The 27,824-nt window shown below is 37.8% G+C and overlaps 1 protein-coding gene across 34 annotated transcripts in view; it reads left to right on the top strand.

Moving 5' to 3' along the window:
- Nucleotides 1–27,824, top strand: part of Dock9 (dedicator of cytokinesis 9) — a 286,979-nt gene that overhangs the window by 182,867 nt on the left and 76,288 nt on the right. For all 34 annotated transcript variants that reach the window (XM_078016277.1, XM_078016273.1, XM_078016264.1 and 31 more), the window contains 13 exons: nucleotides 8,438–8,517; nucleotides 8,605–8,792; nucleotides 8,927–8,992; nucleotides 10,178–10,270; nucleotides 11,615–11,738; nucleotides 12,165–12,286; nucleotides 13,061–13,147; nucleotides 13,507–13,596; nucleotides 15,032–15,147; nucleotides 15,419–15,488; nucleotides 16,359–16,484; nucleotides 17,463–17,534; nucleotides 27,509–27,655. In XM_078016277.1, coding sequence (XP_077872403.1) covers nucleotides 8,438–8,517; nucleotides 8,605–8,792; nucleotides 8,927–8,992; nucleotides 10,178–10,270; nucleotides 11,615–11,738; nucleotides 12,165–12,286; nucleotides 13,061–13,147; nucleotides 13,507–13,596; nucleotides 15,032–15,147; nucleotides 15,419–15,488; nucleotides 16,359–16,484; nucleotides 17,463–17,534; nucleotides 27,509–27,655 — 1,381 coding nt within the window. The remainder of the gene's footprint in view (nucleotides 1–8,437; nucleotides 8,518–8,604; nucleotides 8,793–8,926; nucleotides 8,993–10,177; nucleotides 10,271–11,614; nucleotides 11,739–12,164; nucleotides 12,287–13,060; nucleotides 13,148–13,506; nucleotides 13,597–15,031; nucleotides 15,148–15,418; nucleotides 15,489–16,358; nucleotides 16,485–17,462; nucleotides 17,535–27,508; nucleotides 27,656–27,824) is intronic.

Below are 27,824 nucleotides of genomic sequence, written 5' to 3'. Positions count from 1 at the left end.
TCCCACCCCTCTGCCCTATCTAGAGTTCATTTATTCCTCCCATGCTTCCCCTCCCTGCCCCACTATGAGTCAGTCTCCTTATATCAGAGAAAACATTCAGCATTTGTTTTTTGGGGGATTAATATTATCTTTTCCAATGCCATCCATTTACCTGCAAATGCCATGATTTTATTCTCTTTTATTGCTGAGTAATATTCCATTGTGAATATATGCCACATTTTTTTAATCATTCATCTACTGAAAGGCATCTAGATTGGTTCTACAGTTTAGCTATTATGAATTGTGCTGCTATAAACATTGATGTGGCTATGTTCCTGTAGAATGCTGTTTTTAAGTCCTTTTGGGTATAGACCGAGGAGAGGGATAGCTGGGTCAAATGGTGGTTTCATTCCCAGTTTTCCAAGGAATTTCCATACTGCTTTCCATATTGGCTGCACCAATTTGCAGTCCCACCAGCAATGTATGAGTGTACCTTTTCTCCATATCCTCGACAACACTGCCATTCTGACTGGAGTAAGATGATATCTTAGAGTAGTTTTGATTTGTATTTCTCTAATTGCTAGAGATGATGTACATTTTTCCATATATTTGTTGATTGATTGTATACCCAGGCCTTTTTATTTTTTAACTTTGAGACAATATCTTGCTAAGTTGCTGACATCAGCCTCAAATTTGTAATCCTCTTGCTTCAGCCTCTCAAGTAGCTAACATTACAGGTGTGCACCACTGCATCTGACATGAGGGTCTGTATTTTTAACCTGTGCTCTTTTGTAGCTCCATCCTAATAAGTTCATTTCTGAACCTATGAAACTGATTTCTTTTCTGGGGAGATTGATTTTAGAGTTGTTCTAGCTGAGCTCTCAGAATAACAATGAAATAAAATGAAAGGAATGGCCTAGAGTGTGTACTCATAGGTAAATAATAGCCATAGATAAATAATAATGACTCTCGTATTTTTATTTTAAAATAAAATATCAAAATACCAATATTATCAGTTTGCCTGAAAATCAAGAATGGCTGTTTAGTTTTCTGTAACTTCAGTTAAACTTTTTTCTTCTCTTTCTTCAGTGGAAGAATAGAAGAGACATAGATATTAGAAAGAGGCTCAGTAAGTTCCAAAACCATAGAGATGTACTAATAATGAGAATTTAAGCACACCCATGTCAGCAGGTGGCTTCAGCCTTCCATGATGTGCAATCTCTGTCAGAGAATTCAAAAGGTAGAAATCTTAGATGGATCCAGGTAGGTCTCTTTGAAACTGATGAAGGATTCTTAAAGCCCTTTGATTATGTGATTCTACAGTTTTTGATTGCCTTTCTGTTTATTTGGGACTTTAATGAGAAATAAAACCTCAGTTTGCTATCACTAAGGTAGTTATCTCTGCTGTATCTATAAGATTTTCCAGTTCAGTAGTACAGTGCACACCCATTGGGTTGCTTCTAAATGAACCTTTACCCCCACATTTAGGTCACTGAAGCAGGGGTCCATAAGGAGGTAGGTAAAGAATGAAGACTGCTAGGTTAGCCTCCCAGGATTCCTGGGCCACAGGGTGGCCCTTGCTGCTGTCACCATCCAACAGCAGTGTGCCCTGGTAAGGACATAAGGCTTAGTCAGAGAGTGCTTCTAGATTTCTATGAATCTGCTACCATTCTTAGAAGATGAAATGAAAGAACAGCACTTTATTTTTATACCTAAAAGATGTTCTTTCATTTATAAACATATATTATACATGATCATCATAGAAATTTGGGGAAATGCAAAAGAGTAAGAGGAGGAGAAATGGTTTACTCCTAATTTTACCTTTCACAGAGGACCATGCTGAATTTTTAAAAAATATTTATTTTTAGTTGTAGATGGACACAATACCTTTATTTTATTTATTTATTTGTATGTGGTCCTGAGGATCAAACCCAGTGCCTCCTACATGCTAGGCAAGTGCTCTACTGCTGAGCTACAGCCCCAGCCTCCATGCTGAACTTTGAAAGGAGTATTTTCTTTATATGTACTTTATGGAGTTATAGTCATGCTAGATACATATATTTATATAGTTTTAAGCATATGTTTTTCTCTGTAATAACAAGCATTTCCTGAAGGTTAATAAATTTTTATAAATATAATTTTAATGCCTATTAATGAATATTATAATAACCTATTGAGCAGGTGAACCGTAGACTAGATCTTTACCTCAATTTTTGATAGAATATTTCTGACTTTTCAGGTTTATAAACATGAACCACAGTTAGCATCTTTAAAAAAAAAGTATCATAATGATCATGGGAAATGTATTATATATACCTTATTGTCATATAGTAATTATTATTGTCATTTTGGGTTGTTTTTTTTTTTTACTTTTTTCTGGAAGTTTTTAACCTTCCTTATAAATAATAAATTAATTTTTTGAAAAGCTAGTTACTTATAGTTAAATAGATCACAGTATCTTATCTCACTAGATTTTATGAAAATCTCTTTTCTTTTTTAAAAAGATTTTTAGTTGTGGATGGACATACTGCCTTTATTTTATTCATTTATTTTTATGTGATGCTGAAGATCGAACCCAGCGCCTCACACATTCTAGGCAAGCGCTCTACCACTGAGCTACAACCCTAGACCCTCATGCAACTCTTAATAAACATGATGTAGGTCTACATGAATTCACTTAAGAAGGTAAACATAATTGATTAAGAAGAAGAAATTGTACGTATATGTCCTTATTTTTTAGAAGAAAATATATATTTTTGTATATAAATAGAGAAATGAACAGGCAAACAGCTAGGAAAGATGAACAAGCATAAAAATAGTCATATAGGATATATACCAAAATTTTAGCATTGGTCTTTTTCTTTCCACTTTATTTCTTTGTGGGAAATATCTCATGTCAGTAGCTTGAGTACCAGCTTAAATCCAAGCTATTGTTTCTGCTCCTGTGATTTAATAATATAAATGAGAAAAAATTCTTAAATTGCCCCAGTTTTTACAGAATTGCTGCCAACGTTCCTAAGCCTTTCTTCCCTTTTCCCTTGAAGTAATTACCCCTGGATATGTTCCAAATTAGTAACAAAACAGTTCTATCAGACAGATAGTAAAGCTGACATATGTGCCCTGAAAATATTTGTATCTAGAAGAAAGACTTGGGGTTTTAAATTTTACATTTTTATTTGATCCTCGTGCTATCTTTAACTTCTGTTGGAAATCCAAAGGCATAAGTATTAAAATGGAGTATTTTCATTAAAATGTAGACCTTTTTAAATGCTACTACCTCAGGTCATTTAGGTAAGAATGTGACTAGGGTTTTTAGGTGTCTGTATTCAGACATTTATTTTCTTTGCATCCCCATTTTACATTCTCACCCCTGCTTCACTCTGTTGACACTGTACTCAAGCTAGGTAGGACTACTTGATTTTCTCAACTGTGGACCTTGACTTTACCATACTCTTCCTCTGTCCAAATTGTGTCCCCATCCTTTCCCATTGGTAGCACACAGATTACAAACACAGCATGCATGTCCCTCATCAATCTGTGTCTCTTTGAGAGAACTCTCCTCATTTTTCAGTACTCAGTCCATAGCTCATATCCTTTTGAGGAGACCTGGGGCAAGTTTCTTGGCTTCTTTGCCCAAGTCTTGTCTGCTTTTTAAGGGTGGATCATAATAACCCTGCCACCTAGAGCAGTGGTGATAATGAATAAAAAAGGCCATGTTAGAGTGGTATTTCTCTGCTGGTCTCATCTCCTTTGTTGCTTCTAAGTAGAGCTAGTCACTAAACCTTCTGGTAGAGATTTGTACATGCTGCATGAGAGTAATTATCCTCCTTTGTCATAAGGAGTTGACAATATCAAGAGGTTTTGGGCTTTTGAGGACTGGAAGTATATCTCACTTGTACTCTGCTCATAGTACTGAGTATAGTGTCCATTGTAACACATCTTGAGCACTTGATAAATGCTTATTGGATTTTCTCGTAGATATAACTTTATAAATGATTTTTGTTTAAACAAAAACATGTCATTTCTTTCAATCATATGTTTCTTTTTATTTTTTATGTTTTTCTAACTTTATTAAACCTTACTAGTATATACAAATAAACATACATCTAAAAAGCTTAGTCTCATTCTTACTTAGAACAAACACTCAGACAACAGTGAAAAAATTTTATTTTTATAAGAGTTAAGAAATCACGAAGATGTTTCCAGGCACTATCATCATTGATGGCTTCTTATCCTTTTTTCTGGGACTCCAGATAATATTTGGCCCCTACAGCTACCACAAAAGCAGCAAATCCCCATTTGAGTCCTGTGAGTAATGCACCAACAAAGGAAACATTATGTGCAAAGCCAAACATTTGTCTACAAGCTTCACTGCAGTCCCCTGGACCCCTGCACCCCTGCACCCTTTTGCAGCCAGCTTCTCCTGGAATGTTGATATAATGTGAAACTTCGAATGTTGTCCTTTCTATCCCCCATGGTCTATAATTGGAAGTTCCAGTTTTCCATGAATATATTCAGGTACACATCCATGTCCAAGGGGCCATTATGCTTTTTTAAGATGATTCTTTTAAAATGCTTTTGAATTAATGCTTTTGAATACATATGATCACATGAACTTTTTCTATATTTGAAGTGAATCTTAAATTTGGTGGAGATCAACCTCCACTGAAGGGGGTGGCTCCTACTCAGGAAAAGTGCTGGTATACTTTCCCTGACAGCAGTCTGACCTCTCCAGACACTCAATATTCAACCTTCCAGCCAGAGCAACCAGAAATAGAAGGGTTTTTTTTTTTTTTGTTGTTGTTGTTGTTTTATGATACCACAGCTTTTAGGGATTATTTCCTTTTACAAAATGCTATTAGATTAAATTCACCATCAGCAAGCATGGCTGTGTAGCCAATTAACCATTGTAATGGAACAATCCAGAAAGTAGAAAAGAGAGATCCAAGCTGCAGAAATACATAGGGAAGGACCCTAAGTCCAGGGACACAGAATGACTGCTAGTTTGTGATTCTATTCCCCTTCCCTCTGTGAAAATTGTTGAGTCAGCAGGAATGTTCTTGCTGTTGGAAGAAAGAGCTTTTCCTAAGAAAAAGGTTGATCCTAGCACCTAGGTCTACACACAGACAGGAGCAGTTTCCAGGTGCCAGATATCTTAAGTACATCTATATCACACATTTACTTGATTGATTCAGTTTTAAAATGGGTATTCATGTTCAAGCATTATTTTATAAATTTTTACATAAAATATAGACTTTTTAGCACTAAAAACAAAAAAAAAATCTGATTCCAGTAATGAGAGAATTCACCACATGTAGCACACACACATTCACAGCACCACTTGGAAATACATAAAAAAATGGCAACAGAGATTTTGATTTTTAGTAAGCCAGGTTCAACAACACCCATAAACTTTTGAAATAGGTTTAAGATCATGTTTTTAAAAACTTAAAGCTGGTAAACAGCTTTCACAAAGCCTTGTGGTATAGACTGAGCTCAGATCTGTGCTGGAAACATTTGGAAATACTGCCTGCGTAGAAGCAGCACTGCAAGTAAAAGATCTCAGCAGAGAGGAAACAGTAAGAAATAGATGTATTTCGGTATGAAGTATATAATATGTTGTAGAAATATTTCCAGTGAAGATTGTTTATTTAAAATTTGTTTGCTTAGAAGTCTAGCTCTCTCAAAAATTTAAATGTGGATGATATTGGAGTGATTTTTTTAAAATAAAGAAGATGCCTAATCATTCCTAGATGGAAATAACAAGGAGCAAGTGAAAAAACACTACTCTTGGATACTTAGTTTTAAAACTGTTGTTTATAATAAATGGAATATTTTGGGCTGGGGCTGTAGCTCAATGGTAGAGTGCTTGCCTCATATGTGTGAGGCACTGGGTTTGATCCTCAGCACCACATAACAATAAAGATGTTGTATACATATACAACTAAAAAAATATTTTAAAAAAATAAATGGAATATTTCTAACTCAGGGAGGCAGATACAATGTCATAGGTTTTTATAAGATTTTGTGGATTGCAATGTTTTCTGGGATGTTGCAATGCTAAATTGCTCAAATAAAGAGGTGGAGTGGGGCAATATGTGCCAGGAAAATTTACACCTGCATAAAATCCCATGCATCTGAGGGTCAATTCCGCTAAAGAACTTTGTGTGATGTATACCATTGTGGTAATACATAGCGCTTGGGATGTAGTTGGAAGCTCTCAGGAAGTGACTGTAGAGGAAACACTAACCCTTCTCCTGCTGGAAAAGACAGACGATGTGTTTGTGTGAAACATCTCTCACAGTGGCCATAGAGGCAAAATGCAGGGAGATGTTGCACTGTACCTGGAGATCTCTTAGCTAGAACTCTTTTTAAACAAAGAAAGAATTTATTGACTTATGAGAAATTATTGACTTCCCTTCCTGATTATTGTATCTCTTGGGATTTCAGTGAATTGCACATTTAAACTCATGTGCAAATAAAAGACAAGTGGAAATAAGAGACCTTCAGAGAAAGAAATTCTGCATCTTAGCACCAGGAAGGGTTGGGCTGAGAAGGAACGAGTCAACATGGCCTCTGGTTGTAAGAAAGCAAGAATTTCAAATTTTTATAGGTCCTAATTCAGATAAATAAGATTCCAAGATATACTGAGAATTTTCATGTTAGACTGCTTAATGGACAGCAGTAATGTCAGAGGATTCTTTAAAAATAAGAAGTAGGAACTTTTAAAACATGGGATCAAAACCAAATGCTGAGTCTGTTGGCCACTAAGCTCTTACGTTCCTTGGCAACACTCTGAAAGAAATTGTTAAACAGGTGGCTTATGAAGAGCCATGTGGTGGCATTCTGTCTTCTAGGAATAGGTCATGTCATATTGAGCTAGTTATCCTACCTCCCTCATTTCTTCCCTATTTTAAAGGTTGCTAAGCTGGTGAAGTAGAGAAATGCAAGGCCCTGGCAGAATGAATTTATCATGTTTATATCCTTTGAACAAATCAGAAAAGTGTTACACTTGTGAGTAGGCGTTGTTCAGTTACTGGAATAATCAGACACCAGGAAGGGTGTTTAACAGACTAGTGTTCATCTAGAAAGGGGCCTCTGGAGATTTGAGAAGGAGCCTGTTCTTAGCAATATTCTGTGCAGTATCTTCATCAATAATGTTTATGAGGATATAATGTACTGATTAAATGTCTTCATTACTTAAAGCTCTTAGGAATATCTAATACATTAGATCTTAGACTCTGGATTCAGATCAATTAGAAATGGCTCAAATGTAAAAAGATGAAATTTCATTAGGTAAAATAAAATCCTATTCTGAAGTCCAAAATCATAATTGTATATATACAGGGCACAGAGATGAGCATGATAATAAAGCATGTGAAAACAGATGTTGGGATTTTAGGTGATTTATAATTTAATGTGGGTCACTAGGGTGATGTGGTTATCAAAAGTAATGACATTGGGGCTACATTAGTAAATGAATTATTGCTCAAACCAGACAATTGCTCTACTCCAGCTGGTCAGACCACACAGTTCCTAATCTGTGAAGTTCTGCACCATGATTTAATAGCATGTTCTTCAGGGAGAGAAGTGGCATTTAAAGAAGGCACTGAAGTGCTAAGAATGGAGGACTTGAGAATGTGGGGCTCTAGGTGGTTGACAGATAGAGGGACAGAACCAGCCCCCTTGAGGAACAGATGCTTGGGGAAAGTGAATTTCACTATACTAAGAGGAAGAGCAGCCTACCACGGGAATGGCTGTATGGAAAGTGTCCTTGCCACTGGGAAGGGTTGGAGAGCAGCAGTCCTTGTCAGGAACAGCAGAGGAAATGCCTGTATTGGATTGAGTCAGATCAAAGACAAACAACTTTTTCATTGAGTAGTGTCTACTTTCTACCCAGCATTTTTTTAGTCATTGGGGCCTGATGATTTCTAATTCTGAATATTGATGGTTCTAAATAAGTGTTCTAAATAATACTTTCTGTTTTGTTGGTGTTCTTTATCTAGACCCATGCTGTTGAACACCATAGCTTATGACACATTTGGTTGTTGAGCACTTGAAATATAGATAGTATGAACTGAGAAGCACACACCTGGTTTTGAAGACTTTGCACATTATTATACTGATTATATACTGAAATTGTAATATTTTGGATCTGTCAGATTAAATAAAATATAGTATTAAAATTAATTTTACCAAAGGTTGGGGATGTGGCTCGGTGGTAGACCACTTGCTCAGCACACCCAAGGACCTGGGTCCGACCCCCATACTGCAAAATAATAATAATAATAATATTTTGCTGGTTTCTTTTTACAGTTTCTTTATGTGGCTACTAGAAAATATAACTGCTTTTGTGGCTTGCTTCATAAATGCACTTCTCTTGGAAGTGCTGCTCTCGAATTTAGGTTTCATAGTTAGTAAGCTATAAGTGTTTGATGTGCTCTTCTTTTGTTTGTAGACCTGAGAAGATGGCAAAACTCCCAGTGATTTTAGGCAATCTAGACATTACAATTGATAATGTTTCCTCGGATTTCCCTAGTAAGTATAAGTTCTATATAGTAAACAGACAAGTTTTTTGTTTGATTGGTTTTTACTTTAGTTGAATTGTTCTGAATATCTTTTCAGATTATGTGAATTCATCATACATACCCATGAAGCAATTTGAAGCCTGTACTAAAACTCCAATCACATTTGAAGTAGAGGAATTTGTGCCCTGCATACCAAAACACACTCAGCCTTACACTGTCTACAACAATCATCTTTATGTTTATCCTAAATACTTGAAATATGATAGTCAAAAGTCTTTTGCCAAGGTGAGTGCGAAGATTGCAGTTTCATTCTTGATATCAAACTCTTCTTTAGGATTTGGCTTCCCTTGTACTTTTATATTTACGTATTCTAACTTTTTGTTGTTATTTTTTGTTATTTTCTTTTAATATTGCCACAGGCCAGAAATATTGCTATTTGCATTGAATTCAAAGATTCAGATGAGGAAGACTCTCAGCCTCTAAAGGTTTGATTTTTTTATGCATATTCACCTGCATATTCTGATTTTTCTGTTTTAAAAGTGCATTTGCATGCTGTTGTATAACTAAACAAATTTAGCAATTTTAATTGACATAAATCAAAAATATATGGTGTTACATTATATAACTACATATGCTGAACCTTGTAGAATATGGAATACACACATGCTTGCTCCTAATTAACTATTTTGTTATTCTCTTTAGGGATGAAATTTCTTACACGTATGTTCTTTATGCTGTAGGACACCACTTTCTTAACAATTCAGTAAATCCATATTGTGTACATGTCATGAGGCAGGCATTATACGGGTATTAAGAATTATGATATTAGTAATATTGATATGGAATTAATAATCAACAAATGATTTTAATTAAATGCATATCATGGGACAGCAGTACAATAGGAGTGGATTTTAGATAACATTTATTGAATACTGTTTGTACTTAGGGCACTGCTCTTATGTGTACCTAAATTCTCCTAACAGTGTTTTGAGTTAGGTATTATTCAGATTCATATTTTTTAGATGAGTAATGCACAGAATATGAATAAATTGCTCATATCATACATTAGTAGAAATGAGATTTAAATCCAGGAAGTCTAGCTACAGAGCTCAAATTTTTTACTGTGTTAAAATGACCTTCCAAAAAGGGAAGGAAACAAAAAAAAGGAATGTAATATCTACCTGCAAGAAATTTACAGCTTAGTGAGAAACTCAAACATGAAGAAAAAGCTCCGGGCACACAGAAGGTATGGAAATAGATTTTTATACAAAACTGAATAATTAGTGAGGAAAAATGCTGAGAGGACACAGAAGAAGGAGTTACCAGATTTCGAAGGATGCATGAGTTTGCTTGGTGCAACACAAGGGCAAAGGTCTTTTGGGCAGGGAGATTGTTTAAAGAAAGGTGTGGAGGTATAAAAGGGAACTGTGAGCAAGTCCTTAACCTATGGGGTGCAGTGGGAATGGGAGCAGGCAAATAGTCCTGGAGATGCCCGGGTAGGTGGTCTGGGAGAGCCTGCAAGCCAGTAGTCTCCTAGACAGAAGAAATCTATCTGAGGAAGTTGTGTTGTTTTTGCTGTAGGACACCATTTTCTTAACAATGCATCTGAGTTTAATTTTTTACTCCTCTAATTGAACCCTGGTGTTTGCCCTTGCTAACTCTTATTTCAGTGCATTTATGGCAGACCTGGTGGCCCAGTGTTCACAAGAAGCGCCTTTGCTGCGGTTTTACACCATCACCAGAACCCAGAATTTTATGATGAGGTAAGTGATGTTTTCAAGGGGAAAACCCAATTCAACAGTTTTAAAGGGTATTTCAACTTATTTGCTTGCTATAGCAAAAGTAAAGAGAAGCCACATGCCATAATGAAATTATAGCAATAGAACTGAATATTGAAATATTTGTTTTAAATATTTTTCCTAATAATTAAGGTCTTCTCTGTTAAACAATAAAAATTTAGAGTTGGGAATGTAGCTCAGTGGAACAGCACTTACCTAGCATGCATGAGGCCGTGGGTTTGAACCCTAGCATCACAGTAACAAACAAATAAATAAGTAAATACATAAATGCCTACATATGTATATATACTTAGAAAATGCAAGTAACATAGAAAAGAAAAAAATCATAGTCCTACCATTACTACCACAGTTAATATCCTGGCTTAGTTCCTTTCAAATTCATATTTGAGTATAATTACATTTGTTGGACCTGAGAGTCTTCCTTTTTTATCATTGGGAAAATGCATGAGAACCACTTTTTACTACCTTACACAATTTACTGGAGAGACAAACCTCTTACAGAGTTGAGTGTCACATAGTGTTTTAAGCAGATAACATACAACATTTGAGCTCACTGCAATAGCAACAGGAAGTGGCTATGAGATTACCTACCCATGTACCACAGTTAATTTTATGAAGTTATGATTTACTGCATCTTTATGTTTGTAAGAGATTTATAAATGTATATCTTATGGTAGTAAAGGATAAGATGAACTATTATATATATTTTTTGCATTCACGACATATCTAATGTTTTCCTTAATTTTAAAAATATTTCTAGGCTATATGGTTTGTCTGTAAGTTTTTTCAAATTGTTGAGAATCTCCAGAAAAATTCTGCATAGGGCTTTGCGGGGGGGTGAGGGTAGCTCACTGGTGGAGCACGTGCTTGGCCCTGAATTCAACCTCTAGCACTATAAAATGAAAACAAAATTATACATGTAATTATAGTATAGCCCCACGTAGTTCAAATCCATGTTATTCAAGGATCAACAGTAGTTCATTAAAGCTGCTATTCAAATCTACTTTGAAATGTTCTAACCTGGTCTTTCATATGCTTTGGTTGTATTAAGTTAGCATAATGGTCAGAGTCCTGTGCTTTCCGGTTCTTGTAGATTTGAAATGTCCATCATCTATCTCTTCTTTTTCTGGGCAGTGGATCCAGGATCCATTTCTGTCTTGGCACTGCTTACAGCTCAGCTGTCTTTGAATACAATCACTAATAACAGTTTGGAGAACAAAATGTACATTGTACACATTTCTCCACTTTTGCAGAGAATTTTTGATGCTTTATAATGTTGGAAAGAATGTTATTTTGTCTTCCTTGCAGATTAAAATAGAATTGCCCACCCAACTACATGAAAAGCACCACTTGTTGTTCACATTCTTCCATGTCAGCTGTGATAACTCAAGTAAAGGAAGCACAAAGAAGAAGGATGTTGTTGAAACACAAGGTTGATGTTTAATCATTTCCACACTAGATTCTTAAATTGATTTTTATTCTGAACTTGCATTGTTTTGTATGAGATTTGTAGGTAACACAAAAATAGCATTCCTGGGTTGCATATATAAATTTATGCAACTAAATATAACTGCAACTAAACCGAAAGATGACTTAGAAAACCCAGCCAATAAAGTATTGTACTTAGAAAAGGGCAGTGGGCAGAACTAGTATTGGCTGCATTTTTGCTGTGGCCAGAATAAAAGGAATTTTACAATTCTGAGGCCAAAGTACATTTTAGAAAATATTCTGCAATCATAGTCTTTTAAATTTCTTATTTTGATTGATATTAACAGTTCTGAAAAAAATCAATTATTTTGGCTTTCTTTCACAAGGTTTTGCATACTGAGAGTGGATTTTTATTCTTTGTTTTCAACAGTGGGCTATTCCTGGCTGCCTCTCTTGAAGGATGGAAGAGTGGTGACCAATGAGCAGCACATCCCTGTTTCTGCTAACCTTCCATCAGGCTACCTTGGCTACCAGGAGCTTGGGATGGGCAGGGTACGGGATTTGAAGACTGATTTATCTCAGTTCCTTAAAAAAAAATTAAAGAACATCTAAAACAACAACACAAAGTAGCACACAAACTTTTTACCATTTCCAGCGTTTTGATTATTGTTATTCATTATCATGTAAATATTGGCAGTTAGAAGCCATTTCAGTTTATATTTACCCCAATGTCAGAATTATAGTGTGGCCATCTTATAAGCCTTGAACTGGCAATGCCTCAGTGGGGAAATAGAAACTTGAAGACATTGGTGAAGGTAGAAGTCAGACTCTGAAAAGTAGTCAGTCATGCTCAAACGAGGAGAAGTTCTTAGGGTCATGAAAATTATTAGGAATTTTCTTCCAGCTTACTATGAATCCAAAAAGCAAATCTCTTTCCACATAGAAGCCCATTCTGAAATTTTTCTGATTCATGAAAGCAGTGTTTCTCAACACTTAAATAATACCAAATTTCAGTATAAGTTATGGACAAATAGTTAAGGTCTGCCAAAAGAAGGGTAAATCATATAACTTTCAGTTATAATTTTAAACCGAAACGTGACCAAAAAAGGAGGTTTCAGAAGTTAAAATCAAAACAGATACTTGACTCTTCCAGTAAGAAAAGTGTTGTTCTTAGGAAAGGACAGAAATTAGTATCTGCTGCATTTTTGCTTTGGCCAGGCATAGCTATTTGAGTCCTCACTTCCTCATCAGTATCCTCACTGATGATCATATTGGAAGCTCAGAAAGTTAATGTTTGGTAATTTTTTCCCCTGCATATTTTTTCAGCATTATGGTCCAGAAATTAAATGGGTAGATGGAGGCAAGCCATTACTGAAAGTTTCAACTCATTTGGTTTCTACAGTGTATACTCAGGTATGTGCTGGTCCATTAAAATTAGCAGTAATTGCTCTGTGATTGAGTTTGTACTTCTTTTTTTTTTTTTTTTGTAAAACAGAACAGCAGTATGTTATACAGATATTCTTTTACTCTATGGATCTTTGTTTAAAGAAAGTACATAGAAGCTACTCATATGTACTGATATAAATGACTAGTACAAGTAATATTTTCAACAGTTTTCCTCTTATGCTGGAGGATCTTTTTGATGTTCTCATTTTTATGTGGTCAGTTTCATAATCGTAAAAACCATGCATGCTTGCTTGTAAGAAGCAAATATTCCTATTTATATAGTATATATATTAATAGACTTTCCTTTTCTTTTCCCCTCACCCTAGGATCAACATTTGCATAATTTTTTCCAGTACTGTCAGAAAACTGAATCTGGAGCCCAAGCCTTAGGGAATGAACTTGTAAAATACCTTAAGGTATCAGATGATTTTCTTAGTAGCCCCTTGTAATGAGTCTGAAGTAAGTAGGGTCTTCTTTCTGGTGGTGACTGTTGTTCTTGTCCTTACACTTCTGTAAGAATGCTGTTACCTGGATGCTATCACCTCAGTGGTCTCCATGAGGTTTTTAATAGTGGTGATAAGTGGACTTGGAAATAGCACCACTCTTGCCTTTGTGCCAGTCCCATGTTTTCTCAAAACTGGATCTTAAAGCGTATTATTCTCATATATGTAAAACTACCCATTTGACCAGGCCTCTGTGAGTGCTCACTGGATACTGAGCACAGTGGTGGGCACAGAAGAAGCAGTCCTTGTCTTAGTTCATACTGTGCTGCTTTAACAGAATACCTAAGCCTAGGTAATTTATAAAGAACAAATTTATTTCCCACAGAACTGGAGATTGGGAATTCTAAGGCCAAGGTGCCAACATCTGGTGAGGCCTTCTTGCTGTGTCATTTTGTAGCAAAAGCAAGAGTGGCCAGTAGAGGGGAGAGAGAGCACAAAAGCTCATTCTTTTGTAAGGGACCCAGTCCCACCATAATGAATCCACTCCATAAATAAGAACACTAATCCACTCATAAAGGCAGAGCCCTTGTGGCCTGATCACCTCTTCTTGGACCCCACCTCCCAACACTGTTGCCTTGGTGATTAAGTTTCCAATGCATGCTTTTCAGGAAATGCTCAAACCAAGCAATCCTCACCTTTAAGCAATTTCTGTTGCATTGCAGGAGGTAATGCAAACTTGGTGACAGTGTGCTAGGAAGATAAATTAAACAAGGAAATAACACATATAACTGGTCCTAGCTTTGTGCAGGAGTTAGGGAGGTTTCTAGTGTGGCTGGGCAGCAAGAGCACTAGGGGACTGTCATCTAGAATGATTGGGGCAAAGCAGTTTGATGAGAGAGAGTAGCTAAAACATTCCAGGCAGGGGACAAAATAAGAAATGTAAGTAATAGGATAGAGATTTCTTTGGTTTAAGCAAGGGGGGATATATAAATAAGTGTCACTAAAGTTTTTGTTTTTAAATGTGATGACTCACGGCTACTCATCCACCCCAAAGGCAACAGTGCAACATCTCTGACATTCTTCCTTGGTCACAGTTCTCCTCCTACCCACTGCCCCATTTCTCTCCTGCCTCCCTCTTCCAGTTTCAAGGATCTTTTTACCTTATAAGGCCCACCTAAATAATCCTCAGTTTAGAGCCAACTGATTGGCAACCTTAATTCCCCTTTGCCATGTGACATATTCATAGGTTCTGAGAATTGGGACGTGGACATGTTTGAGGGGCCATTCTGTGCCTCCCACTTGGCTTTCCAAAAGGAGTTCTTCTAATTTATTTGAAGCTAAGTGGAAATTACCTGGGGTCGATTTACATTGAAAAACTAACATAAACTCTGCCGTTTCCTGTGTGTAGAGTCTGCATGCCATGGAAGGCCACGTGATGATTGCCTTCCTGCCCACTATCCTGAACCAGCTATTTCGAGTCCTCACCAGAGCCACCCAGGAGGAAGTGGCAGTTAATGTGACTCGGTAAGGGAGATGGATGGACGGATACGCTTCTTCCCTTCTAGTCTGTCCACATCTGGAGCACAATCATGCATATCTGGGATGCTAGTATGTGCTGAACATTATTGAAGAAATGTCTTTTGATCCCTATGTAGGGACCCCATCTAAATCCTCATCTTCTTGTTTCTTAAGTGCCAATGGCATCATCATTGTTCTACTACTACTGTGATAAAAATGAAATGTTTCCATTTTTCACATTACTATTCATTGCTTTATTCATTCCTGTGATGTGTAGGGTCATTATTCATGTGGTTGCCCAGTGCCATGAGGAAGGATTGGAGAGCCACTTGAGGTCATATGTTAAGGTATGTAAAACAAACTGTTCCAATTGTTTACATCTGTGGCTCTCCAATTTTCCTTCTAAGGACTTACTTTTTACAAGCCTGGTTACTTACAGATGTACTTGAAATTTATGCCTATGCTTTTCTCCTGTCTCTATCCTCAATACTTAAACCCAAGCAAGGGGAGGTATGAGGAGAGGCACCACTCCTTTAACTTCATCCTTTGAACTACGTATGTAACTCAAATGGTGTAGAAGTTTGAAGAATTTTAAGTTGCTCTTGGCTAGGCCTCTGGTAGAGTTAGTCACCTTCATTTTATCTTTTTCCATGAAAAATTTTCATCTAAAAGGGCTTCTCCCAAGGTAGGAAGGATAGTTCTGGCCACAATCAAATGAGATGACTATGTGGGACAACAAAAGATATCATTAGGACAAACATCAACAGATGCTTTATGTAAATACAACATTAGATAAATATGATGGCAGTTACTGTTATAAAAAATTACATATGTTCTATTTAGTTTAAGATCCCTTTTGTGAATTAATTAGAGCTATGTGATAGTTTAAAAAATAACATTGGATTCTTTAGGATATTAGTTATCAGTGTCATGTGGTACATTCCTTGCAGTCCCTGTTATTCATGGAGTAATGGGATAGATGGTCACTGGTCTGACTAAGTCAGATGATTTGTGTATTTGATGGGTTCCCCGAAGACATCCTGGGCTCCCTCTTTCTGTCACATAACAATCACCCTTCCCACCTTCTTTTTCATTCCTTCCTCTTCTTCCCATGAAATTGTACCTCAGTTCCTAATATCCATTCTATGGAGCCTCCCAAACCTTCAAACCAACTTGGAAAACCAATGCATTAATGTCTCTTTCCCATTTCTTCAAAGTATGCTTATAAGGCTGAGCCGTACATTGCTTCTGAATATAAGACAGTGCATGAAGAACTGACCAAATCCATGACCACCATTCTCAAGCCTTCTGCTGATTTCCTCACCAGCAACAAACTACTTAAGGTATGTCAGGATCACCAGTTTAGCTCTCTTCAGTAACGAGGGCAGGGAATAGAGAAAGATTGATTGGTGGGTGCTTAGTACAGTTAAGAGCAAGAAATTCTGGTGTGCTGTTGCACAGTAAGGTGGCAGAAAACAACTGTACATTTCAAAAAACTAGAAGAAAAGGTTTAAAGGTATTCCAAAGGGATTTAAAGTGAAGAGACATATATTAACCTTTTTAAAATATTATACAATATGTGCCTTTATTGAAACATTACATGGTGTACCCTATTCATATGTACAATTCATCAGTTAAAAAATAAGTTAAGGGCCAGGATTTTGTTACTTCTTAGGAGCCTGAGGGAGGAGGACCGCTTGAGCTTACAAGTTTGAGACTAGCCTGGGCAACACAGCAAGACCCTCATCTCAAAAAAATAAATAAATAAAAATTAATTAGTTAATTTTTAAAAACTAATGAACAAAAATTCAGATTTCACAGCCTGATCAGTTTACCCTTTTTGTATGATTTTAGATATAATCACCACCCCTTAAAAAAGAGAACAGAATTAGTTCTCCATTCCAGCTATGCTAATTGTGTCTTGAGATCAGAGCTGCAAAGAATTACCACATTCAAAATCTCATTGGCTCTTGAGTATAAGTCATTATGCTCAAATCAGTGGAGGGATGCTGATTTACCTACTGAATAGGCAGTTGTCACTAGTTAGGAGACCAGTAAAGAGGAAAGACTCCACAAATAATCCAGCAGTACCCCTTATTGGGTAGGTATCCAACTTCCTGGTGGAATAGAGTTACATATTGTGGCCTTGGAGGCAGAGGACATCTCTGCTCACCTCTTGGATCTCATGATAACTTGTTAACTGTGTTTCAGGGTGACACCTGCTTCTGGTTAATAACACTGTCAGCCTAAGAGCGCTCACCTCCTATCTGCTAATTTGTTGTTTTTCTTACTCGGGTGCTATTTTTTTTTTTTTCTTTTAGTATTCTTGGTTTTTCTTTGACGTGCTGATAAAATCCATGGCTCAGCATTTGATAGAAAACTCCAAAGTGAAGGTATGTTATTCCATGTGTAAGTTTGTATTCTTAGGGAAAAGTCCCTAAGGATATGTTTGTAGCTGACAATGATTAATGCTTTATATGTGCCAGTTATGGGACTGTTTTAAGTATCTTATAAAAAACTATTTTAGCTTCATAAACAGCCCTGTGAGAGAAGTACTGTTCTTACCCATTTTATAGATGACAAAACTGATGCTAGAACTTTTGAGTTACAGGCCCAAGGTCATGCTGCTAGTGAGTGGAGGAATCTAGGTTTTGAAAATAGTCCAGCTCCACAGCCTTCATTTCTGACCACTGTGTGGTTAAATCCAGAGAAAAATATGTCTTTCCTTTGACAAGCATAGAAGGCTTGAGGTTTATTGAAATGAGAATAGTAGTTAAAGTGTTAATTTTAATTTAATTCTGTAGTTGTATTAAGTGTCTTGTCCTTTGTAGGCATTTCTATAGGGCTTAGATGGGAGTATCTAATAGATCTTGTGTCCTCTAGAACCAATTAATGAACTTTTTTAGAGAATCCATCTCTGCACAAATGTACAATCTCAAATTTGCCTTGTCCCTTAATACCTTTGATTGGTGGTGTCTGAATGTGTGTGCCTGTGACACTGTCCCCTGATTCCCACCATCTCATGCTGCCCCTTTGTTCCTATAGGGTTCATCCCTGAATGATGGACCTGGTCTCTAGGCTGGTGCCTCTTGATATATATCTGTGATTGGCCCACTGGCTATCTGAGGCTTAAGGGAGTTAAATCTGTATAATGTTCCAATGCATAAATACAGCTGGCAATGTCACTTTCTCAGTTTTAGAAGAATTCCTTATGAGACAGGACAGTGAACTGTGCCATAGGATAGCTGGATGTGGGGTCTGATTAGGAGTAGGAGGAACAGTGCGGAGAGTGGAGGTGAGGGTGTAGTGGCACACACACTCTCTCACAGTGAATTCCTGGGCTGTGATTCTCACAGGCAGGAGAGGAAACTCACAGGGAGGGACATTCAGAAAGTCCAGATTGAGGCCTTCTGCCCAAGAAGTCTGGACTCAAAGGAAGCCTTTGGAAAGGCTACTATATTGTATTGGACAGAAGGTTGGTGATTCAGAACCCAAAGCCGTACTTTGTTCCAGTAGAACAGGCACTGGTGTCTGACCAGGTGGCTCTCCATTGTGGGGTAGTTGTTGTTGTTGTTGTTGTTGTTGTTATTTTGTGGGAGGAAGATGTTTCTTTTAAATCCAATTTAAAGATTCTGATTTTTAATGCACAGGGAGATGCCAGATGGAAGTGGGCCCTGCTTCCACAGAGAAATGCACCATCTAAATCATGCCAGAACATCCTGCCAAGGAAAAAAATCTAGCAGATTGTCTCCTTGGCAGTATACATGCCTGTGTGTGTGTGTGTGTGTGTGTGTGTGTGTGTGTGTGTGTGTGTGTGCGCGCGCGCACGTGCGCGCGCAAATATTTGAATATATGACTTTTCTGTTAAAAATGTTGTCATGTACAGAATGAGATTATAACCTGCATTAGTTTTCTAGGGTTGCTATAATAGAGAACCAAGGAATAGGTGACTTAGACAATAGAAATTTATTTTCTTGCAATCAAGATGCTGAGGAGTCCTAGGTAAAGATGTCTGCATGCGTGGGTTCTTCGGAGGCCTCTCCTCTGTTTTTGGATGGCTGCCTTCTCCTGTGCAGGTCTATGTCATATTCTCTTCTCTTGAAGATAAGAGTCCTTCTGGATTGAGGCCACCCTAATGGTCTTGCTTTACCTTAATCACTCCTTTAAGGATCCTATCTCCAAATACAGTCACCTACTGAGATATTTCAGGAGTTAGAACTTCAGCATATGAATTTAAGGGTAGGGGGACAATTCAGCCTGTATCAAGGCCCCAGGGGATTTTTTGTTATTTTTGTTTCTAAATTAATGTGATCAGAGCAAGTGGTGACTTGACTGTATTTAAAAATATAACTGATTCATTCAGCAAACATTCATTTGTGCAAGGCTCAAGTGTTAAAAAATTAAATGTGGCATGGTTTGTGCCATTGAGGAAGTTAGTGAGAAAGCATATATAAATACCTCAGTGGTCTCATGGTGAAACTATGAGAGATGGGCATGGAGTGCAAATACAAAGAAGCTGCCTGGGATAGAAACTAGAGAGTTCTGACCAATAGGTAGGAGTTGGCTAGGTCTGAAGGAGGAGAATGAATACTGGGCTGAGAAAAATAACTGTGGTGGTAAAGAGCTGGGAACCAAGTCCATCAGAGCACTACAGCTTCCTGCTCCCTTCTTATGATGGCAATGATTGTCCAGGAGGGAATGGACACTTCCTGAATTCTTAGCCGCAGTGGCACATGCCTATAATCTCAGTGGCTTGGGAGGCTGAGGCAGGAGGATCATCATTCAAAGCCAGCCTCAGCAAAAGCGAGGCACTAAGCAACTTAGTGAGAGTCTGTCTCTAAATAAAATACAACACAGGGCTGGGGATGTGCCTCAGTGGTCAAGTGCCCCTGCGTTTAATCCCTGGTGCCTCCCCCCCAAAAAATAACCCAAGCCTCGGTGCTATTTTTCCTAGAACTATGTTAAGAGATTAGTAAAGGGATTTAATTGCATGTTTTTATTGTCAAAATGCCAGATTAAACCACAGCCCTCTAGGAGTGGTGGGACCTGAAGCGTATCTTCTGATCCAACCCCCACTCCTTTCTCAGAGGAGAAAGTGCAGACCTACAAAGTGACTTGCCCAGGATCACCTGACTGGTCGTGGTCAACCCCTCCCACATGTCCTGCCATTTCCAGCCTTATGACTGATTCCCTAGCACCTCTGCTGTGGGAAGTGGCTTATTTTTCCTTGGAACTTTCTCCAAACCACTTGAATGCTACCATGAACAGCCTTTTCCGTAACTTAATTATATTTTGGTCCTAAAATAATATTCAGAGTGTTTTTAGAAGTCACTTTAAAAAAAAAAATTATTATCCAGTTGTGTCTGAAAGAGAGCTCTGGCATCCAAAAGGAGAAAGCTTTAACCAAAACATAATTTACTCTGAAAAAAAATTTTAAAACACCTCCTTTCCCCTTGGAGTACTTCATGTTTTCACTTTAGGCCACTTCTTTGGCTTCTGCCTCTGTCACTGAAGATGCCAGCTGCTCTTCCCACACGTGATTGATACAGGGACTCCTCTAATATTTTTAAAGCCTTCATGCAGTTTGCCTCATATCTTAGGAGATATGAGCTTTATATGTTCAAGTTACTTGTTTATATGTTTGTCTTATAGTTATTGAGAATTTACACATGGAAGTTAGGATTGTATGTCCTTGTCCTCTACTCCATTAAGAATTGTGTGTCCTTGTCCCCTACTCCATTGTTCTGAATTTAGAGAATAATTTTGTAAATCATTTAGGATTTCCAAAACTTAGATCATATCCCCTCAAAGCCTGTCTATTTTTAGACTGAAGATGATTATTTTATTCTGATTTGTAACACAGATCTGGTCTTATTTTTCTTCTTATCAGTGAGTCTTTCTCAAAGTGCCATGACCAAGTATAAACCTATACCCTAGATTGGAGTAGGAACCAGATAAAGCTTTCATTGTTATTTCAAGTACCCTACCCAGGGATACTTTAACATTCATTGGCATTTGGGGATGTTGTGTATATTGAGCTGATGGCTTCAGTATACATTCATGTACCTTCCCAGTGGTAGTGGGGTAACTCCATCCATTGCAAACTTATATGGAAGAATAAATGTGCACACTGTTATGCTTGCTTCTAATGCTGCATTGTGGCAAAAGGTGGAGGTGACTACCAGTGTCCAACTTTTCATCCCCAATCAGTCAAACCACACTTGGTTATATTCACTGAAAAAGGATATAAATCAGAGCCTCTCTTTGAACCAATATCTGATATAAGCAATTTCCTTACTATAACAATAGACCTGCAAGGTTTGGATTGGTTATGTATGACTAAGCCAGTCTAGAACTTTATAGTTGACGGGTACTTGAACTTAACAGTTCTTGAAAAAAATATAAAACAGATGTCATCAAGGCTGCTGAGAAATTCTCCCCCAACTCTCTGCTACTAAGGTCAACATTTTTTAGGTGTTTCTTTATACCATTTATATTTAGTAGCTATATTTTAATTAGACTTGATGTCCTTTCCTCCCACACTGAATCCAGCTAAGTACCAGCATTCCACAAGTGTCCTTCAGGAAAGGAGGCTGAGAAACTGGCATAGGAAAAGGGTGCATATATACCCCTAAGTTAGTTACTTGTTTATCCTGCAACTAATCTCTAGCTTAATTGCACAAGAAAAGAACTTTTATTTGTAAAGTGCAAGAAGGATGATATGGTTCTTCTCCTAAATGGATTGTTTTGACTTTCCCTAAACCAACATTTATGCACACCTGTACCTGTGTGACAGAGTGTTAATATGCACATTTCCATCTATGAGTATTTTGAACAGTTGATAGGCACAGAGCACAGAGGAGAAATGCAAATGGAGTAGAGGACACAGCCTCAACCTTGAAGCTGACATGATTACTGGAAAAAGAAGACATTCAGCTTTAGACACACAGAGCATAATTCAGGAAGGTGTGTGTATGTGTGAGTTCCAGGAGTGATAAGAGATTAGTGTGAAACCTGGGCCTTGAAAGATGCCACAACTCAGGGAAAGAAGAATGAGTCTTAGACAGCTATAAGCCTCTGGGGCAGAGCTCAGGATGGCTAGATTGAGATTAGAGGGTGGAGAGTGAAAAACAGGATTAACTCAAAAATAAGGATTAGATTATCTGGAGCTTTGAAACCAAGCAGCAGACGGTTTGGTGGAGAGATCAGAGAGAGGTAGAGTAGGTTCTTCAGTAGGAATGATGAAGTTAAAAAAGATATAAATGTTAACAAAGTAACTTAGACTCACTGATACACAAGTTTCTATCTAGAGTTGTGTCCTATGTGGGACACACATATGTACATATTCATATATATATCCATATATATATATATCATATATATATGTATATTTTCTCTCTCTCTTTTCTTTAATTAACTGCAATAACATGAAATGACATTTTATGATGATGCTGATGAAAATCTAGCATTAGGAAAGATGAGGTGGGATTCCATTTGAGAATGAATAGCATCATGAGTGAACAAGAGACAGTATTAAGACAGAATTATGAATTCAATCCAGAAGTTCCCTGCTGGGTATATATTAATGAGAAATGAAAGACTGTATCCACACAAAGGCTCATATGCAAATTTCATAGAAGTTTTATTCATAGTAGTCAAAAACCAGAAACAACCCAAATGCCCATCAGCTGGATTTATAAGCAAATGTGGCAATCCTGTATAATGGAATACCCTTAGAAATAAAAAGGAGCAGAATACTCATTCTTGCAACAAAATGAATGAATCTCAGAAGTGCTATGTTAAGTGAGAAAAGTCAGACACAAATGACTACACACTGAGTAAGTTCATTGATGTGACATTCTAGGAAAGGAAGATCTATGGGGATAGAAAACAGCATGGGTGAGTGGACGTGACAGAAGCAGACTGTCTTACTGTCTGTGGTGATTACACACTGTATTCATTTGTCAAGACTTGCCCAGCTTCATACTTTAAGAGTCTGGATTTTATTGTATATAAATTATATATCATTACCCTAACCTAAAACACACAGAACATAGTAAAGTCAAAGTTGAGTGGAGCAGGGGATATGACTTACTGGGGAGATGGGCAGTGATGAGTTCTGCTTAGAATAACTTAAACCCTGGGGCTGTAGGTTCAGGTGCTGTGATGAAGACATAACAGTAAGTTAAACAAGGAGCAAGAGTGTTCAAGTGTAAACTTATAGCTTGCACTTATAGGAGGAGCATATAGCTCCTTCCCTCTCATTGCTTTGCCCCGCTGGAGTGCTGATTTAATATTGTTGCCACCACATCCACATTGCAGCCAGTAGGAAGGGAAAGACACACCTTTTCCTTTTAGGATATGATTAAACTTGAAAACATTGCTGCCACTGCTACCCTATTGTCCAGACTTGGTCACATGGCCACACCTAGCAGCAAGGGATGGAAGTCTTTAGTCTGGATATCCATGTATCCAGTTTTGTTGTGCTGGGTTTGGTTTCTAGCACTGCTTTTTTAGAGAGAGAGAGAGAGGGAGAGAAGAAGGGAGGGAGGGAGGAACAATATTGGGTGACAGCCAGCAGCTGTCAAAAGGGGTAATGGCACAGAGAACCATTTTCTAGTTCACAGGTGGAGACTCAGGCTTAGAACTAGGGAAATAGATTTGTGAGTGCTAGTCTGCTTGAAATCATAAGCCTAAGTTTTTCTCTGAGAAAAATGAATTGTGTTAGTCTCAGTTGACAGATCAGTTTAGCCATGAAGGAGATTTATTAAGGCAATGACTGTGAGGAAGTAGCCCAAGAGATGGTGGGAGAGCCATCAAAGGAGGGTTCAGTCTGTTCCAGGTTAAGGAGAGCGAAAGGGAAGGGAACTTCTGAAAGCACAGTGTGACTCTTAAGAAAGAGAGTCCTGGAACCAAAGCCAGTTGCCAGAGTCTACATCCCCCAGTAACAAGCCTGCCTTTGCATCTCTGCCCCCTCAGTTATTGGCTGGGAGCAGACAGTACAAGGTATGGATGGCACAGACACTGCAGTAGCTTTCAGAGCACAGTAGAGGGGTCCATCAGGCACCTCTGTTCACTGCAATTGGAGATCTGAAGCATAGTTCTCATGGCACCATCTGGGTAGAGAGGGACATGAACATGGAGAATCTACAGAGAATGATTATTGTGGCAGAAAATTATAAGGAGATAAGTGGAAGAAAATAAGTTGTAGAAAAATTAGGAAGGAGAGGTAGTTATGTAGGGACTGTGATAAGGAGAGGTTAACTCAAATTGCTGACAAAAGTCATTGATGAAGTTCTTAGCCCTGTTACTTTTGTTGTTGTTTACAAAGCCTAAACAAAATGTTTACCTATTAAGTCTTATTTATTGTGTCTCACAGAGTAGTAAAACAATTCATAGAAAAGAAGTCTCTGAACCCCACTAGAGAGTGGAAGGACTCAGTAAGGAACACAGAAGTGAACATTAGATGACTGTTCCCAAGTGCTCACCAGCACAGCAGTGATTGGAGGAGCAGAGACCTGTAGGATGCAGGGGAGCCCATTGCTGAGTCTCTGCAAACCCTGGCTTTAACAGCAGTGCTCACAGGGGCCTCAGCAGCCAGATTGGATGGGGGTCTTCAGGGAGATCCCATGTAGTGGAGTCACAGCCAGCAGGATAGACATAGTGCTCCACAGCAGGTAGGCTGGAGGGGGCTGGTCCTGTGAGAATAGGCTGGGCTGCAGACCCCGCACTGGCAGTTTCCATTGGAGGAGCAGATGGTGGTGCTGGCTCAATGGGGACACTGCAGTGGCACTGACAAGAGACCCTCCAGCAACCATGGCCAGAAGTTGGGTCCTCTCCTTTGATTGCTCTTATATATTTACCACCCTGGGCACCAGCCCATTGTCCCAGAGGTTTTCTTTCCATTTCAGCTTGTAATAATCTTGGTAATCTTTATAAAAAAATATTTAATTACCTAAGTCTTTATTATCTTTGGATGTGTATGTCTTGCCTTGTAAAAAGACTTTAATTTGTTTTATTGCTAAATTAGGATTTTTTTTTTTTTTTTTTTTTTGTGTGTGTGTGTGTGTAGATAAAACCCAGGGCTTTAAGCATACTAGGCAAGAGCTCTACCACTACCATAGCTGTTTTTCACTGCTGGGAAACTTCTTTTCAGCCTTTACAGCCCTAAGTTATCATTTTCTAATCACTGAGCAGCATTAATTATGGGCTATTATGTAAATTACCCATCATTCTTCATATATTTTAAAATAAAAACTAAGAGTGGAGAAGTTTAGGGAGTCTAGAAGTTTAGGGAGTAGTGTAATGATTCTCACATGATCCAGTAGTTCAGCTTCAGCAGTTAGCAACCTTCTGCCATTCTTGCTTTACATAGCTACACTTTTTTTGCCTACAGCATTTTAAAAGCAGCTTACCAGCATCTTATCTCTGAAATGTTTAGTGTGTCATTTCTAACAGATTTTGAAAAAGATATAACTCTTATAGCATTACATTTTAAAACTAGCAATATTTCTTTATCATAGTCTCACACCCAGTCTGTATTCGGTTCTCCCCAGGTGTCCCCAAAATGTCGTGTTACATTTGGTTTGGCTGAATCAGGATCTAAATAAGGTCCACATATTGCATATTATTGATGTGAATCTGAGATTTTTTTGATTCTCAAATTGTTCCCTCTTCACTTTTTGACTGAACATATTTGTTAAAGAAAGTGGGTCATTGGTCCATCAGAATTTCTCACATTTAGGGGCTGGGGATGTGGCTCAAGCGGTAGCGCGCTCGCCTGACATGCGTGCGGCCCGGGTTCGATCCTCAGCACCACATACCAACAAAGATGTTGTGTCCGCCGAGAACTAAACAATAAAACATTAAAAATTCTCTCTCTCTCTCTCTCTCTCCTCTCTCACTCTCTCTTTAAAAAAAAAAAAAAGAATTTCTCACATTTTAGATTTGGCTGATTAGAATCTCATAGTGTTACATGACATGGTTCTCTAATCCCTGAATTTCCTATAAATTTGTGGTTATGTCTGGAGCCTGATTTGATTTAGGTTTTATTTTCTTTCTGGTAACGATACTTCATAGCTGGTATTACTGCATGGTCTCAGGAGGCCTCTATGTCTGGTTGTCCTACCTTCAGTGATAGTAACAACATTAGCTAATAGGTTGGCCTGCTGTTCACTTAATGTATACATGATAGAGTTCTTCATCCATTTTTCATGGCCTTAGCAGTCATTGACTCAGCCCCCTCCCAAAGTCCATAGGGATACCACTTTTTTGGGAGTAGCCATCTTGGATGACTAGTAGTCATGCCTTGTGGTTAGTTGTCCTTTCCAGAGTCCTGGAAGTCACTCATTTATTAATGCTAACACCTCAGGATATAGAATTATTGGTTACACACTGGAACACAATCCCTTTGAAATTTTAAAACTAGAGGTTAGTACTGTTTACTGAACTCTAACCCTCAATTTTCTCATCTGTAAAATGAGGATGATGAGACTCCCCTACATGGCAGTTAGAATTCTTTGAACGAATCAATGGATGGATATAGTGGAGCATTTAAGTAATTTCATACCACTCCACCACGCTGTTTCAGATTCTCAGCAAATGGTTCTATTTATGTGTCCAGGGGAGGAGTCAGTGTGGTCTCCCTTAGCAGGAGCACAGGCTTTAAACTCATGGTAGAGCTGGGTCTGAAGCATTTTAGTTGTGTGACTGAGGACACATTTCCTTAACCTCTCTGTTCCTCTGTAAAATAGGACTAAATTCATGGGGATCTCATAAAATTCGAATGAAAAAGTGCATAAAAACATACCTAATGTAAAAGATACTCAATGACAAATGGTAGTTAATTGCTAAGTAGTCAATATAATTTTTTAGGTAAATATTAATGATAAAGATTATTATGTAAATTTAACTAGAAGCAGACTGCTGCCTCTTAAGCAGTTTAAACTGGTCATGTACAGTCATCAATCTTTGTATTTTTATTTTGAGTACTTGGAGCATAAGCCTAGACCAGTGTTTTCTAAAAGAGGTGCAGACACTAGAATCCCCAAAGATGTTAACTAAAAATGCAGGTTCCTATACCTTCTCCCTGCCAAGCTCTTATGTCAGAATCTCTGGGAATAGAAACTGTAGCTCCACATTTATAGATGGTCTTTATCATGCTGAAGTGTATCCATGGCACTTATTTGAAATATTTGAACACTTGTATAGTACTTTGAGAGAAAGAAGAGAAATTCATTTTATCTAATATTTCAGACAAATAAGATTAGAACTCTGGGTTTTAAAAAATGGACTGCAAGTTAAGATATTTTCCCCTAAAGGATTGCAACTAAAAAAATTGTAAATGTTTGCTTTAAATTCCTTTTAGTTATTACGAAACCAGAGATTTCCTGCATCTTACCATCATGCAGTGGAAACTGTTGTGAATATGCTGATGCCACACATCACACAGAAGTTTCGAGATAACCCGGAGGCATCCAAGAACGCAAATCATAGCCTAGCGGTCTTCATCAAGGTGGGAACCTCCAGGGTAGAGGGCGTCAGCTGCAACTAAGATGTGCTTTTTAAGTTTTTCCTGAGCAGAGTGCATAGAGCAGGTGCTCTGACAATGTCAGTGATGTGTTTTATGCTGAAAAATAAACTTACTAAACAAGTTTATAACTTATTAAACAAGCACTGATTTT

Source organism: Ictidomys tridecemlineatus, chromosome 6 (assembly GCF_052094955.1).
Source record: "Ictidomys tridecemlineatus isolate mIctTri1 chromosome 6, mIctTri1.hap1, whole genome shotgun sequence".
Taxonomy (NCBI): Eukaryota; Metazoa; Chordata; class Mammalia; order Rodentia; family Sciuridae; genus Ictidomys; species Ictidomys tridecemlineatus.
This window is presented reverse-complemented; position numbering and strand designations above follow the sequence as displayed.